General features: G+C 43.1%; 1 protein-coding gene across 18 annotated transcripts in view; it reads right to left on the minus strand.

Annotated features, from left to right (window-relative positions):
- Positions 1-13,532, minus strand: part of ptprt (protein tyrosine phosphatase receptor type T) — a 133,189-nt gene extending 119,657 nt beyond the window's left edge. For all 18 annotated transcript variants that reach the window (XM_078092592.1, XM_078092591.1, XM_040204041.2 and 15 more), the window contains exon 1: positions 12,413-13,532. In XM_078092592.1, coding sequence (XP_077948718.1) covers positions 12,413-12,500 — 88 coding nt within the window. In that variant the 5' untranslated portion in view covers positions 12,501-13,532. The remainder of the gene's footprint in view (positions 1-12,412) is intronic.
- Between the last annotated feature and the right edge of the window lie 205 nt (positions 13,533-13,737).

Consider the following 13,737-nt stretch of genomic DNA (forward strand, 5'->3'; position numbering starts at 1 on the left):
ATCGGGAAGCATTTTCAGGGTCAATGAATCAATGTGTTTACTTGAAAAAGCAATACAGCAATGTACCTTAATACATCTACGCATCTATCTTCAAAGCCGCTTATCCTTCATACGGTCGCTGTGGGAGGAAGCCCACATGTACATGTAGATATATCATGTATATGTACGTGTCAGTCGCTCGATGCGTGACACGTGACAGCCCTGAAAGTGTGTCAATGGCAAAATATGCAAGTCGACGGAGCGTAGCACGGAAGCACCACGTCGTCCTGTTTTGACGTGAGGAACGTAAGGAGCCTCCAGCAGCTCCGCTGGTACTCGTTATCCAGCTGATCAAGCTAGCGTTAGCTCGCTAATAACAGCAGTAAAGCAGTTAGCAAGACTGAGACACGTTTTTACTTACTCGCACTTTTGGACCATTCATTTTTCAATCTGTTGTCTTGTATTTCGTGTTTTGTCCCATATCGGTTATTGTTGACAAATATATTTGTGTGTGTTTAATGTAGTCTAGTGCGCTTAGTCTAGACATTGTGATCCATTAAACCAGCGCGGCTAATTAAGAAGCCTCTAATGCATTTATTTACAAGTGCCATTTTAAATTAATCTCATAGCACATAGCTGTACTTAGATGGGCTGTATACATTTACTTAACTTGCACTAAAATGATGGTAATAATTTAATGAATAAGCTTCAAGTGAACATGGGGGTGTGTTTGTGAGTGAGAGTTTGTGAGTGTAGTATAGAGAACAAGTTCTGACGTTAAAACAAACCCATTTATATTTACCAACCAGTTACATTTTCTGTTTTGTATTTTTCTTTATTTTTTAATAAATGATTATGTTCAAGGAGCAACCTGTACATTTTATGAAGTATTTTTGCAACGTGAATTTGCAGTTCTGTTTTAGAACAAAGGGTTGGAAATTAAAGCTTTTTAATGCTGTTATTTTTATCAGATTCATCGATTAATCGAAGAAATAATCGACAGATTAATCAATTGTCAAAATAATCGGTAGTTGCAGCCCTAATGTACACACTCTCGGCCAGGTCCATGGTTTGTGGCTCAGAAACACTTGAACTTTTAAATGCCAAACAACACTCAGTTTCTCCCTGGTCCCTTTGTCTCCTTTGCATTGTCCACTGTTAGTGTCCTTCATGTGTGGTTCTGTCCTCAGGTGTGGACAGATGTGTGAGACACATATATGAGAAGATTAAAAAATAAAGTGCTGATCCTGAGAGATTAAATCTGAATGTATTACATTAAATATACTAAATCATCCATCAGGAGGTCACTTCTCCATCTTCTATTCACACATAAGAACATAAACATGAATCCCACCCAATATAATAATATCGTATTAAATAAAATGATAATACATAAAAAAGAGGCCCTGTTCTTTATGATACTTCCTCAAACAGAGTTAGAGATGAGAAAAAGCTTCAGATGGACAGGATAAGATCCCACCAACCATCTCTCCTCTGCAATGTGTGTGTGGGTGTGTGTGAGAGCCCCTTACCCCCCCGTCCCCGTCGGTCTGCATCACACTTCACAGGTCAGTTTGAGCATCTTCTGTGATATCAGACGGTGTTCTTCAGCCTGCCCTTTGATGTGAGTCCAGGGGCGAAGTGTTGCCATGACAACAGACATTTGTGCCGCAAGTTAAAAATTAAAACAGAACTAGCCATTCAGTATATGTAGAATGTATTTATTTATCCAGGTATTGCCTCTGGTGGCAACTAGGGCTGCAACTAACGATTATTTTGCTAATCAATTAATTAGTCCGTTTTTTTTTAGATTAATTGATGAATCAGATTTTTTTGAAAAAGCTTTAATTTCCAGCCTTTATTCTAAAACGGAACTGCAAATTCACTTTTCAAAAGGACTTCAGAAAGTCCATAAACAGGTTCGGCTCCTTGAACAAAATAGTTATAGAAAATACAAATCAGAAAATTTAACAGGATTGGTTTTAACGTCAAAACACTACTTACTACACTAGACTCACAGACGCACATAAGCGCTCACACACACTCACAAACACACCCCCATGTTCACTGGAAGCTTATTCATTTCATGGATCACCACATCTCCCTTTACAGGCATAACATCAACTACTGTATAACCCACAGTATACTGCCGTATATGACAGCAGTAAAAGTACAAACTTTTTTTACTAGGAGCACAGTGGCCCCTAACTTAAAGTTTTAGGGGTGCAAGCAGAAAATTTAGGGGAGCACACTATAAATCGACTTGCTAAGTTGTCCCATCATTTTTACTGTATTACTGATAAATAATTTGACAATATACAATCTTATAAACTTGTGCAATAGTTTAAATAACATACACCAGTTATACAGCTTACAAATACAAAATGAATATTTATTTATTTATTTAATGTCGTGTTCCCCGCAATGTGCAGCTCATTGAGTTGGTCTCCCTGAACTACCTCAGCCAGGTGAACTACCTCAGCCAGGTGAACTACCTCAGCCGCTCATCGCGAAAGCGTAATTTCTCGCCTTTTTCGTTTCCTCACGATCTGAGTCGGACTCTTTCTCCGGATTCGTCTTCTCGGTCTCATTCGCTTTAGGAAGAAAGTACAAACTAATAGTTTACAGGAGACAATCTGAGGATTCCCGCGATAACCCCCAAGACCCGCCTCTTTTCACACATTAGCCTATCATCCGTGGTCACCCCCCCCGTCAATCACCCCCCCCCCCTCTCTGTTTTCGTCTCCTGTCTTCTTCTGGAGTTAATGTCGGTGAGCAAACGAGGCGTTCAGGGTTCCCGCTCACTATAATGGGCTGAAGTGTGCAACACAAACATTTAATAACCAAACAACAAACGGATAATTTACTGGTCGCGGTCGATGAAACATGTACTCGCACTGTGTCTCATTTTAGGCGCAGAATGCGACCATTTGGTCGCAGTCTGGAGCCTGTCATACAATAAACAAATTACACAAGAATTGTTTAAGTAGTTTAATGAAACTAATTTTACAAAGGTTTTATCCAAATCCAACACAAAATGCTACTTAATGACTTTACTGCAGTCTGGAAATGATTCAACCCCTTCATCTTCAGTACTTAGAGCACCCGTTTGCTAAACGTGATGCAGAACCAGACACCAGCTTCTGACAGCGTTCCTGAGGAAGGCAACGGCCTCCAGTTCAGGAATATTCTTTGGTGTGCGCTGTGCAACCGCCTTCTTCAAATCCCACCAGAGATTTTCGACGGGGTTCAAGTCAGGCGACCGTGATTTTGATTGCAACTGTACAAACATATTTGTCAACAATAATATGGGACAAAGCACAAAATATATACAAGACAACAGATTTTAAAATGAATGGTCCAAAACTGCTTTACTGCTTTTATTAGCGAGCTAACGCTAGCTTGTTCAGCTGGATGCAGCAGTACGTTCCTCAAAGCGGGACAACGTTGTGCTCCCGTGTCCCGAGCATATTTTGTGTGTTGCATATTTTGCCATTGACACACTTTGTTTATTTGGTGTGAAATGCTTGCACACCTTGGAAGACTTGAGTCTTCTGCGTCATGTGACTAGTGTGACCAGTCGTCTGGGTTTTCAGTGGCCTGTCCGGCGTCCGGCGCAGTATTTGTCCTCCTTTTGCGAGTTGCGCTGGGACTAAAGAGCTGCGCCACCCCCCCAAACCTGCAATGAGCTTGACACTATACGGCATAATGTCTTCCTTTTTGGTATTATGGATATGCACCCTCCATGTGACACACAACCGGCGCTTTCCTCTCCATCTCCGCAACTCATTGAGTGACGTAATGATCACGAGTCAATAATGAAATTTGTTGCCAACACTTTTAATAATTGATTTTTATCGATTTCATTGATTCGTTGCCTGCAGCCCCAGTGGCAACACTAGGAATTAACTCCATCACCTCAGCAGAAAGCATGTTGGAATACGAAGAGTGGATGCAATTACAGACCTGCGATTCCGGACCGTCATGGCAGAGCGAGTGAATGAGGCTAAAGGTCAGACAGCTTCAGGAGGCATTTGCTCGAGGCGGCGCTTATGACAAAAAAGGAAGCGATGGAGCGACATTACAGACGAGGGGAATGTAGGTGAACAAGGCAGCTGTTCAGGGGGTTTTCAGCGCCAATGAATGAATGTGTTTACTCAGAAAAAAGGATACTGTGAAACCGCCAGAATCTTAAAATAGGACAAACGCTCTGAAAGCTCAAACTGAACAAAGCTAAAACGTTTTAATCTGTAACTTACTGAGCTCAACTTTTCATTTGATCTAACTAAGGAAATGATTTCTACATTTGTTCCACAAGTGTGACAAACACAACTGAAAGCATTGCTGTCATTCACTGTGGCCTGTGCCACAAACACACAAACACACACACACCCTGCAGTCATCCATCAACACACTGCCAGGTGCACACACACATCAGAGCATCAGCTCCACAGAAAGAGAAGCAGAAGGTTCCACCTAAATGGACTGTTGAGCACATCAACACACACACACATCAACACTCACACACACACACACACACATCAACACACACACACACACACACACATCAACACACACACCAACACACACACACACACACATCAACACACACACACACACACACACACACACATCAACACTCACACACACACACACACACATCAACACACACACACACACACACACATCAACACACACACACATCAACACACTCACACATCAACACACACACACTCACATCAACACACACACACGTGACTCAATCAGCTGAGTTCTTTTCAAATCAATTCCAGAGTAATCAGATGGCACCAAGTTACACCAGTTCCTAGTGTGTGTGTGTGTGTGTGTGTGTGTGTGTGTGTGTGTGTGTGTGTGTGTGTGTGTGTGTGTGTGTGTGTGAGTGTGTGTGTGTGTGTTTTGTGTGCACACCTGCTAGCGTCCAGTTTTGTTCTTTTGTATTTTTTATTGCTTGGTCACATGTGTATATTCATATGTTCCTTTATGATATCAGTATATTCATATGTTCCTTTATGATATCTGTATATTCATATGTTCCTTTATGATATCAGTATATTCATATGTTCCTTTATGATATCTGTATATTCATATGTTCCTTTATGATATCTGTATATTCATATGTTCCTATATGATATCTGTATATTCATATGTTCCTTTATGATATCTGTATATTCATATGTTCCTTTATGATATCTGTATATTCATATGTTCCTTTATGATATCAGTATATTCATATGTTCCTTTATGATATCTGTATATTCATATGTTCCTTTATGATATCTGTATATTCATATGTTCCTTTATGATATCTGTATATTCATATGTTCCTTTATGATATCTGTATATTCATATGTTCCTTTATGATATCTGTATATTCATATGTTCCTTTAACATAACTATATTGCCCATGTGTTGTAGTGTGTACTTGTCTACTGTTTCTCAGGAGGAGAGAGGGGACTGAGACAAAAAGAGGACGAGTGGGAGGCAGAGAGGCAGCGATCAATAAGTCAGCTCTGGTTTATCATTTCGTATTAATGGGAATTAACCTTTGACCTTCACTCTCAATGACACGCTCACAAACATGTAGCTGCTCATCGTCTCATTACAAACGTCATGTATTTGCTGCTATCGACATCGCTGATTACTGGTGTGTGTGTGTGTGTGCGGTGCCGTTGTTGGGAGTGATTCCTCTGTACATGTCCGCCTGTATCCCACACATTAATATCGCATGAATCATTCCTGACATTTAGGGTCATAAAGGTCATCTACATGTGGAACTAGAAATCCAACCGTCGATCCGACGGAAGCACTTAGTCGACCCCTGAGCCGTGTGCTTAGTTTGTTTCATTGTTACATTTGGGTTAATGACTAAACTAATGACCGGGGACAGAGGACAGACAAGAGGGAAATAACAAGAAAGCTAAACTACAACGTTTAATCGAAAGTGCTAATAAAGTGCTACTTAGTCCAGGCACCAATTGCAAATGTCAGGTAGGTGTGTGTGTGTGTATATATATATACACACATATATACATATATATATACACACATATATACACACACACACACACATCTGCTAGGGTTGTCAAAATGAACACGTTAATCTATGACATTATTGTGGCCGAGATTAATGCGATAGAATATTGGAAACGCAGCTTTGTTTCCTTCCGGTGTGCGTTGACCCCTGACCCCTGACCCCTGACCCCGCCGTGTGCTGCAGTCAGGTAGATGCAGAGAGCGAGACGGTCGCTGAAGATGGAGACGCGTTTTGCATTGGAAGTAAAACTAACAGAAGAACTGAGCAGAGGAATTCCTCCACGTGTCAAACAGAACTAAACTTGTGCCGACACACAAATATCACTCACCCTCAATGGCAGGTTGATTCACCCACACACCCACTAATGTGCATCCATTTACAGACACACACACACACACACACACACACACACACACACACACACACACACACACACACACACACACACACACACACACACACACACAGTCCTTCTGCCTTCATTGTTTAACCCTAACTTTGTACTTAATTAGTTTAAAGTTATTCATGTAAGGAACAGAACTTGATTAGCAAGAAAAAAAAGAACTAACAAAGTAACTTTGTGTCATAATAGTCAATATTTAAATGTTTAGTTTTATATTTTTATAGAGCTCCTCTGAGCAGCTACTGGAGGACACTGGTATAAAAAAACAGTGCCTACATAACTCACAAAGACACACACACACACACACACACACAGGCTAACTCTGCCCCTCCCACAGGGAGCCATGCATGACGGGGGCATTAACTTTCAACAGAAAATTACCCTCAGCTAACCAATTAACCAATTGTTAAATCTCCTTAGTGACACATATGTGTGAGTGTGTGTGGATGTGAATGTTGAGCAAAGGTTAATAGGACCTCAGAGGGTTAGAGGCCTGTTACCGTCACACACACACACACACACACACACACACACACACACAGGCTCAGTGCTGATTGGTGTCCATAGCGTACACTTGCACCAATACTTTAATACCCAACACTCTCCTCTTATCTCACACACACGTGTGAGGACAGTAGCTCAGAGACGTCTGAGGAAGGACATTATGATGGACATAGGAAGCTTGTATGCTCTGGACGTGGACGTGAATGCTAGCTGGCTAAGCTGGCTGCTCAGTCAGATGGCGAGATGCAGCAGTTTGGTCCTCCATCTTTTATCTTTGAGCTCCGCCCTCTTTAGACGTGAGCATGAATGGATCTGATTGGCTGGTGCCTGTGACGTCATGAGAGCTGCTGGTGGACTGAAAGACAACGTCTCCTCCATCAATTTATCCGTTTCTACGATATGTTGGATTCATGTTAATGTGTATTTAAAGACAATAAATACAATCCTGATTAGTGTTGCACGGTGTACCGGTACGGTACCGGTTAGCTCGGGTGACCACACGTCCTCTTTTACCCAGATGCATTTTTTAGGTCTGGAAAAGAGGAAATGTCCTCTTATAAGAGGACGTCTGCTTTGTCTTGTGTTGCACTTGCTTGATGTTTGACTGTGTTTGGTAAATTGTTGACTTGCTAGTTTGTCATAAACAAAGTAAGTTTAGCCGCTAGCAGACATCTCGTTAGCAATGTTAGCAGTTATAAAACGCTAGCATATAGATGCTAGTATGAAGTGCTCTCGAGTCGGCTTCTTTGTAATGTTATAGGGACACTTTCACTAAACCTTGGAGTGAGACGTTGGGGGTGAAGCTACGGCTGACGGCGGGTGTAAGTTACGCTACGTGCAGCGAATCGGGTTATAGATGAACCAGCGCAGATTTTTTTTTTCTAGCGTAATAAATTGGATGTGTGGCGTGAGTGCGTGTGAAAACATGGAAACACGCGTGTCACACGGGGAAACCGTGAGAGTTGGCAGCCTGTAGCTTTGTTGGCTAGCTTGACAACAACTTTCCTAACAGTCAAACATCAAGCAACACAAGACAAAGCAAGACCGCAAATAAGTTCCTGAATAGTCCAGCAGAAATATATACATGCAAAACAACCTACAATATCACTCATGTGGGCCGATAAGATCATCAGAATGCACACAAAACTGTACCAAATAACACACACTTATAATAATAGGCTCCATGCTGGTGGAGCTCCACCTAATCCTTTTTATTTTTAGTTAAGAAAATATGAATGTGAGAATATCAAACTATGCAAGTAAATAAAGCATTGTTCATCCCACAGACAGTCAAACAGATACCAGGTGAATAAAAGGAACCTTACAGATGTTTTATTTATTACTATCATAGATAAATATATTCCATTATCCTATTCGTGGTATCGTATCGTAAGTATCGGGTACAGTAATATTTTGGCAGGTATAGTATCGAAGTCATAATTTTGGTATCGTGACAACCCTAATCCTGATTCTGATGACGTTTAAATTTGTGGGGAAAAAATTGGTTAAAAAAAAAAAAGAAAATTGTCTTGTCAACCAAAAAATGTTTGCAACCCCCTGCAGTACCTCCGCGGACCCCCTGTTGAAGACCTCTGATTTGGATGAAGATTCACACAGACACACATGTGAATAAATATGTATACATTTGTATATTTGTAGAGAGAGAGAGATTAAACAAAGATACAGCGTGCTTACTTGTCTGTTTGTCTCTGTCCTCAAAAATCAATGAAAACATTTCAAATCATTGTTGATTCATTCATGAGAGGAATGTCCTAAAATGTTAAATCGAGCGTTCTGGTTTCTTTTCCATTCAAAGCACTTTAACACTACGTGTCCTCATCATCCATTCATCTATCTATCGATCTATTCATTGATCAATCTACCCATCCATCCACTCTTCCATAAATGTATTCCATTTATTCATCCATTCATCCATCCACTCCTCTATCCACCCATGCCTCCATTAAGCTATTCATTCATCCACCCATCCATTCGCTGATGACACAGCCTGCAGGGACATCGTGGGTTAAGTGGACCCATCGACATGGACTAGTGGACCGGGTATCGAACCGCGGGTTCCGTGGTTAAAGACCCACATTCTCTCCGATGGAGTTCTCATGTTACGTACTATACTAAGGTACTAGAATGTACAATAGCACTAGTAAAGTATACAATACTGTCATGTTAAAGGGTTTCACAGATGTTCCTGTGGTTCAGCCCTCTCACTGAGAACGCTCAAAAGGCCCAGATGTGACTCGCCCCGCCCATTTTAACCAGAATGCATCGGAGCAGACTTGTGCGTTCTTGTGAGAACCAAATAGCCCATAATGAATAACAATAATAAATAAATAATATATATTAATTATGTCACCTATCTAACTGTGGACTCAGTGGAACCATAGACAAGAAATACTATGTTAATCACGAATGATGTCACCCATCTAACTTTAGTCTGTCCCAGATCAATGGTCAATACTGCCACAATCTGTCTGAGGGTGCCGCTGGACGTATTGCTCCTCTAGAAAGTAGAATTGTAACTAGAAGGAAGTTTGCTCCTTGTTATGACCCTCAAACCCAAAACTTGAGGCAAACTGTGCAGACGCCTGATCAGTTATGGCGTTCCTCCAAATTCGAAGAATCTAGGCTTGTTTGGCGAGACAGCCTTAAAACAGATAAGACGTCTCTCCGTAATTAACTGACTACTACGATTTATAAGTCGAAATCTTCTACCTGTCTCTTGGATTTGATTCTTATTCCTTTGGTTAGCATGTCTTTGCTGGATATTATGAATGTGTCTTTGTTGAGAGGACATGTACCACAGTCCTTCAAGGTAGCTGGAATTAAAAATATTCTTAAAAAACCTACTCTTGCTTCAGAGGTGTTGGCTAACTACAGACCCTTGAGGTCGTTGGATCTATGAGAAATCCGTTGCAAACCAATTATGTGACTTTCTGTGAAACGATGGTTTCGCATCACAGCACAGAAACATCACTGGTGAACATGACCGATGATCTTCTACTTGCATCGACCAAGGACTCGTCTCTGTTCTTGTCTTGCTAGAGAGTTACTGTTCTATCAGGGGAGTGCAGGGAAACACTGTGCACACACACACACACACACACATTACATCACATGTCATTTATCTGACGCTTTTAACCAAAGCGACTTCAATAAGTGCATTTCAACCATAAGGATACAAACTACACACACACACACACACACACACACTGGACGCCCTCAGCAGTCCACATGCCCTGATGCTATTACCCTGTCAGTTAGTCAGGCCAATAGAATAAGTGCTGTGGATTAGGCAGACACACACAGGCACACACAGGCACACACAGGCACACACGGGGGAGGAGGACACACAGCATACTAAACAGAGCGCTGAGGAGGTGACTGACACTCTGTCATGAAGCGGTTTTCTTCACCTCCCGTCTTTTATCTGTCCTTCTCATTCTCCTCCTCTTCCTTCTCCTACTTTTCCTTCTCCTCCAGACATTAGCTATTTATTTCACCTTCATTCTCCCCTCCTCCCTTTTCTTATCCTTCCATTCCCCTTCATGTTCTCTTCTCCATCTCCTCGTTGTCCTCCTTCTCCGTCCCCTCTTTGTGGTCTCTTACTTCTCATCTCTCCCTGCTGATCAGGTTGTGTGTCTGCTCCTCTTCTCCATCATCTCCTTTTTCCGTTCCTCTGCTTTGCATGATGTGACCTCATCTTCTTGTATTCTTCTTTGGCTTTTCCTCCTCACCTTTCCTTCACTTGTTTCCTCGTCTCCCCTGGTGTTCCCTCTCTTCACCTTTACCTTAAACCGGTGGCTGTTCTTTGTCTCTGAGTGTCACAGTCGTATACTCATATGTACACACACGCATGCAAGAACACACGCATGCAAGAACACACGGACTAATCAAATGAGGGTCTCAATATTTGGCGGATCAAAGGCTGTTAATTTGATAAAGTTGCTAGACGGAGCGTCACATGGTCACTGTCTGTGAAAGGAGTCACTGAGTGGAATGTAAATGGGTACACACACAAACACACACACGCACACAAACCACTACCTGCAGTCTGTGTGTGCATGTAGTGGTTTGTTTGTGTGCGTGTTGAGAGCGGCACAGGGACAGACAGACGGACACAATGAAGGACGGACAGACAGACTCTTGGTGGGATCATTTTCCTCTTCTACAAAGGAGCTTAAGGAAGAAGTTTTCTTGAAATAAAAGAAAGCAGCTGGTGTGTGTGTGTGTGTGTGTGTGTGTGTGTGTTTGATGCACCAATATTTTCTAAGGCAGAGAATCGAAGGACAAACTTCACTCCGCTCTCAGCTTCTCGCAACCACACGCACACACACGCACGCACGCACGCACGCACACGCACGCACGCACACAGCCTCTGTTGTACAAAGTATCACAACAGAAACAATAAGACACAAAGAAAAGTATGAAGTCAGAGCAGCTCGTGAGACGTGAGCGCGCGAGCTCTCTCTCCTCAACATCTGCTTTTATCAGGAGTCACACGGTCACGCGCATCTCCGGACAAACAACACCTGAGTCACACGGTCACGCGCATCTCCGGACAAACAACACCTGAGTCACACGGTCACGCGCATCTCCGGACAAACAACACCTGAGCCACACGGTCACGCGCATATGAGGCCAAATGTATAAAGTAGGTTTCCCACTGCGCCATTACGCACGGGGAGTGGGGGAGGTTTTGAGGGAGTGGGGGAGGTAGAGAGACAGAACTAGAGAGGCAGAGAAAACACTCGGAGGTTCGAGGCTTCCAGTGGCCCGTTTCTGCTGCTTTACAGGTCATGCATACCAAGCGGATGGGACCGGAGGGGTGGACACGGAGCCGGACGGACACGGAGCCGGACGAGGGACGGAAAGAGAGCGGGAGTCTGCTGCATCGGACGTTGTTGATTTAAAGATAATCAACTTTTATTAAAATCACAATTCAACTGTCGGACTTTGTAGGGACAGTCGTGTTTATGATCGGATGCACCACGTGATCACATATGCTTTCATTAAATGTCTTAATAGCAGCGTGTAAAATAAACGGACTCGCATGAATAAAAGGCGGGAGAGCTCGAGGTGTGAAGGAGCTTCTTCCACAAACAAGCAAGTTGCTCTCTTGTTGTCCACGAGGAGGAGTATTTTTATTAGAATAGTAATTAATTAGAAAGATCATAATAATTCATTAGAATGCATGTGAATTAGAATGGTACTGGTAATTTAATTAATAATAACGATAATAATACAAATATTGATCAGAATAATTGTTTTAATATTAATAACCCTATCATAAAAATGAGATGAAATAAAGCAGATGGAGCGCGCTTCCAGACATTAAGCGAAACCTTTCCTCCGTGGAAATGTCCGGAATACGACCCTGAACAAGAGCCAAAGACAAGACCACGACCCCGGTGCGGGTCTGTGTCCCGCACACAGGACGTGTCAGGACTTCTTACCTGGGAAGAGCTGCGACGCGGCGGATCCGAGAAGAACAAAGTGGAGCAGAACTGCAGAGAGCGCGCGGGGAGGACTTCGGTGGTCCATAGTTCCGGTCTCGTGTTGGTCTTCTCACTCTGGGAAGGAGGGACACAATCCGCCCATCCAGAGACGGAGGGACACAAGTTGGACCCCAATAGACGAGACCTGTCTCTGTCCTGTGTTCTTCTGCTGGGTCGGACGGAGACTCTGCGTGCATGCGTGTGTGCGCGTCGGCGTGCCAGAGAGCGCGTGAGTGAGGTGCAGTTTGTGTGCGCGCGCTCAGGTGGTCTCTGACAGACTGACAGTAAGTTGGAGAGGAACGGAGAGCAGGGCGCACGGCGCCGGGCCGGGCAGCCGCCTGCTACTTCCGGTTTGGACTTTCACAACAAGATCCAGTGCAGCAGCAAAGAAGTACGAGTTGGACCAGACCGAGGAGACCTAATGAGTGAGGGGGGTCCATTGTCCTCACACACACAAAATTGTCATTTAGTGATAAGGTGGTGAGGACACAGTGGGGAGATGATTGGGACAGTGAAGACACAGTAAACAAAGACTGAGGAGACAATGGGGGCACAGTGAGGAGACATTGAGGAAAGAGTGGGGATACAGAGGGACACAGTGAGGAGACATTGAGGAAAGAGTGGGGATACAGAGGGACACAGTGAGGAGACATTCATTCAGCAGCTTCTTCTCAAAGGCAGCAATCCGCTTTTATTTTGTTGGACAGCGAGGTCGTTGCTGCTGTACGCGCGCTTTACTCAGGAAGGTCCTATTAGTTTCCCCGGGTCCTAGTGCCTGACCTCTCCGCTAGGAGAGCATCCCGACACCTGCTGAACCTGCATCATTTAAAGTGTTTTTTTCTTTGACTGAGATTCAGAGGAAATCCACAGTCTCTACAGACTGAAAAGACCACTCACTGAGAGGGACCCTCACTACTGAACACATGCTGCTTGATGCGTTAAGCTGTTCCCTGATACGAGACTACACAACTAACACAAATACATCAGATGTATATCCTCTATGTTAACCTGCTGTCGCTCTGAGAGGGCCTCTTATGTTGTTCTGATAACATCTGTGCAATAAAGAATATTATTAATCACTGTTAACAACAGAACAATCAGGTTACATTTTTTTGTATCTTTTCCCAGAACTACTTTTATGCAATTCATTATACTATTTTGCAGTGGCGGCTGTTCCATAGAGGACAAAGTTAATGAGTGCCATACATTGCAATACATTGAGATTTGGGGCGAGCCCTTCACCGCCCTACGCTGCGCTCTCGTCAGGGCGAGTCTCGCGACGC

Source organism: Gasterosteus aculeatus, chromosome 17 (assembly GCF_964276395.1).
Source record: "Gasterosteus aculeatus chromosome 17, fGasAcu3.hap1.1, whole genome shotgun sequence".
NCBI lineage: Eukaryota > Metazoa > Chordata > Actinopteri > Perciformes > Gasterosteidae > Gasterosteus > Gasterosteus aculeatus.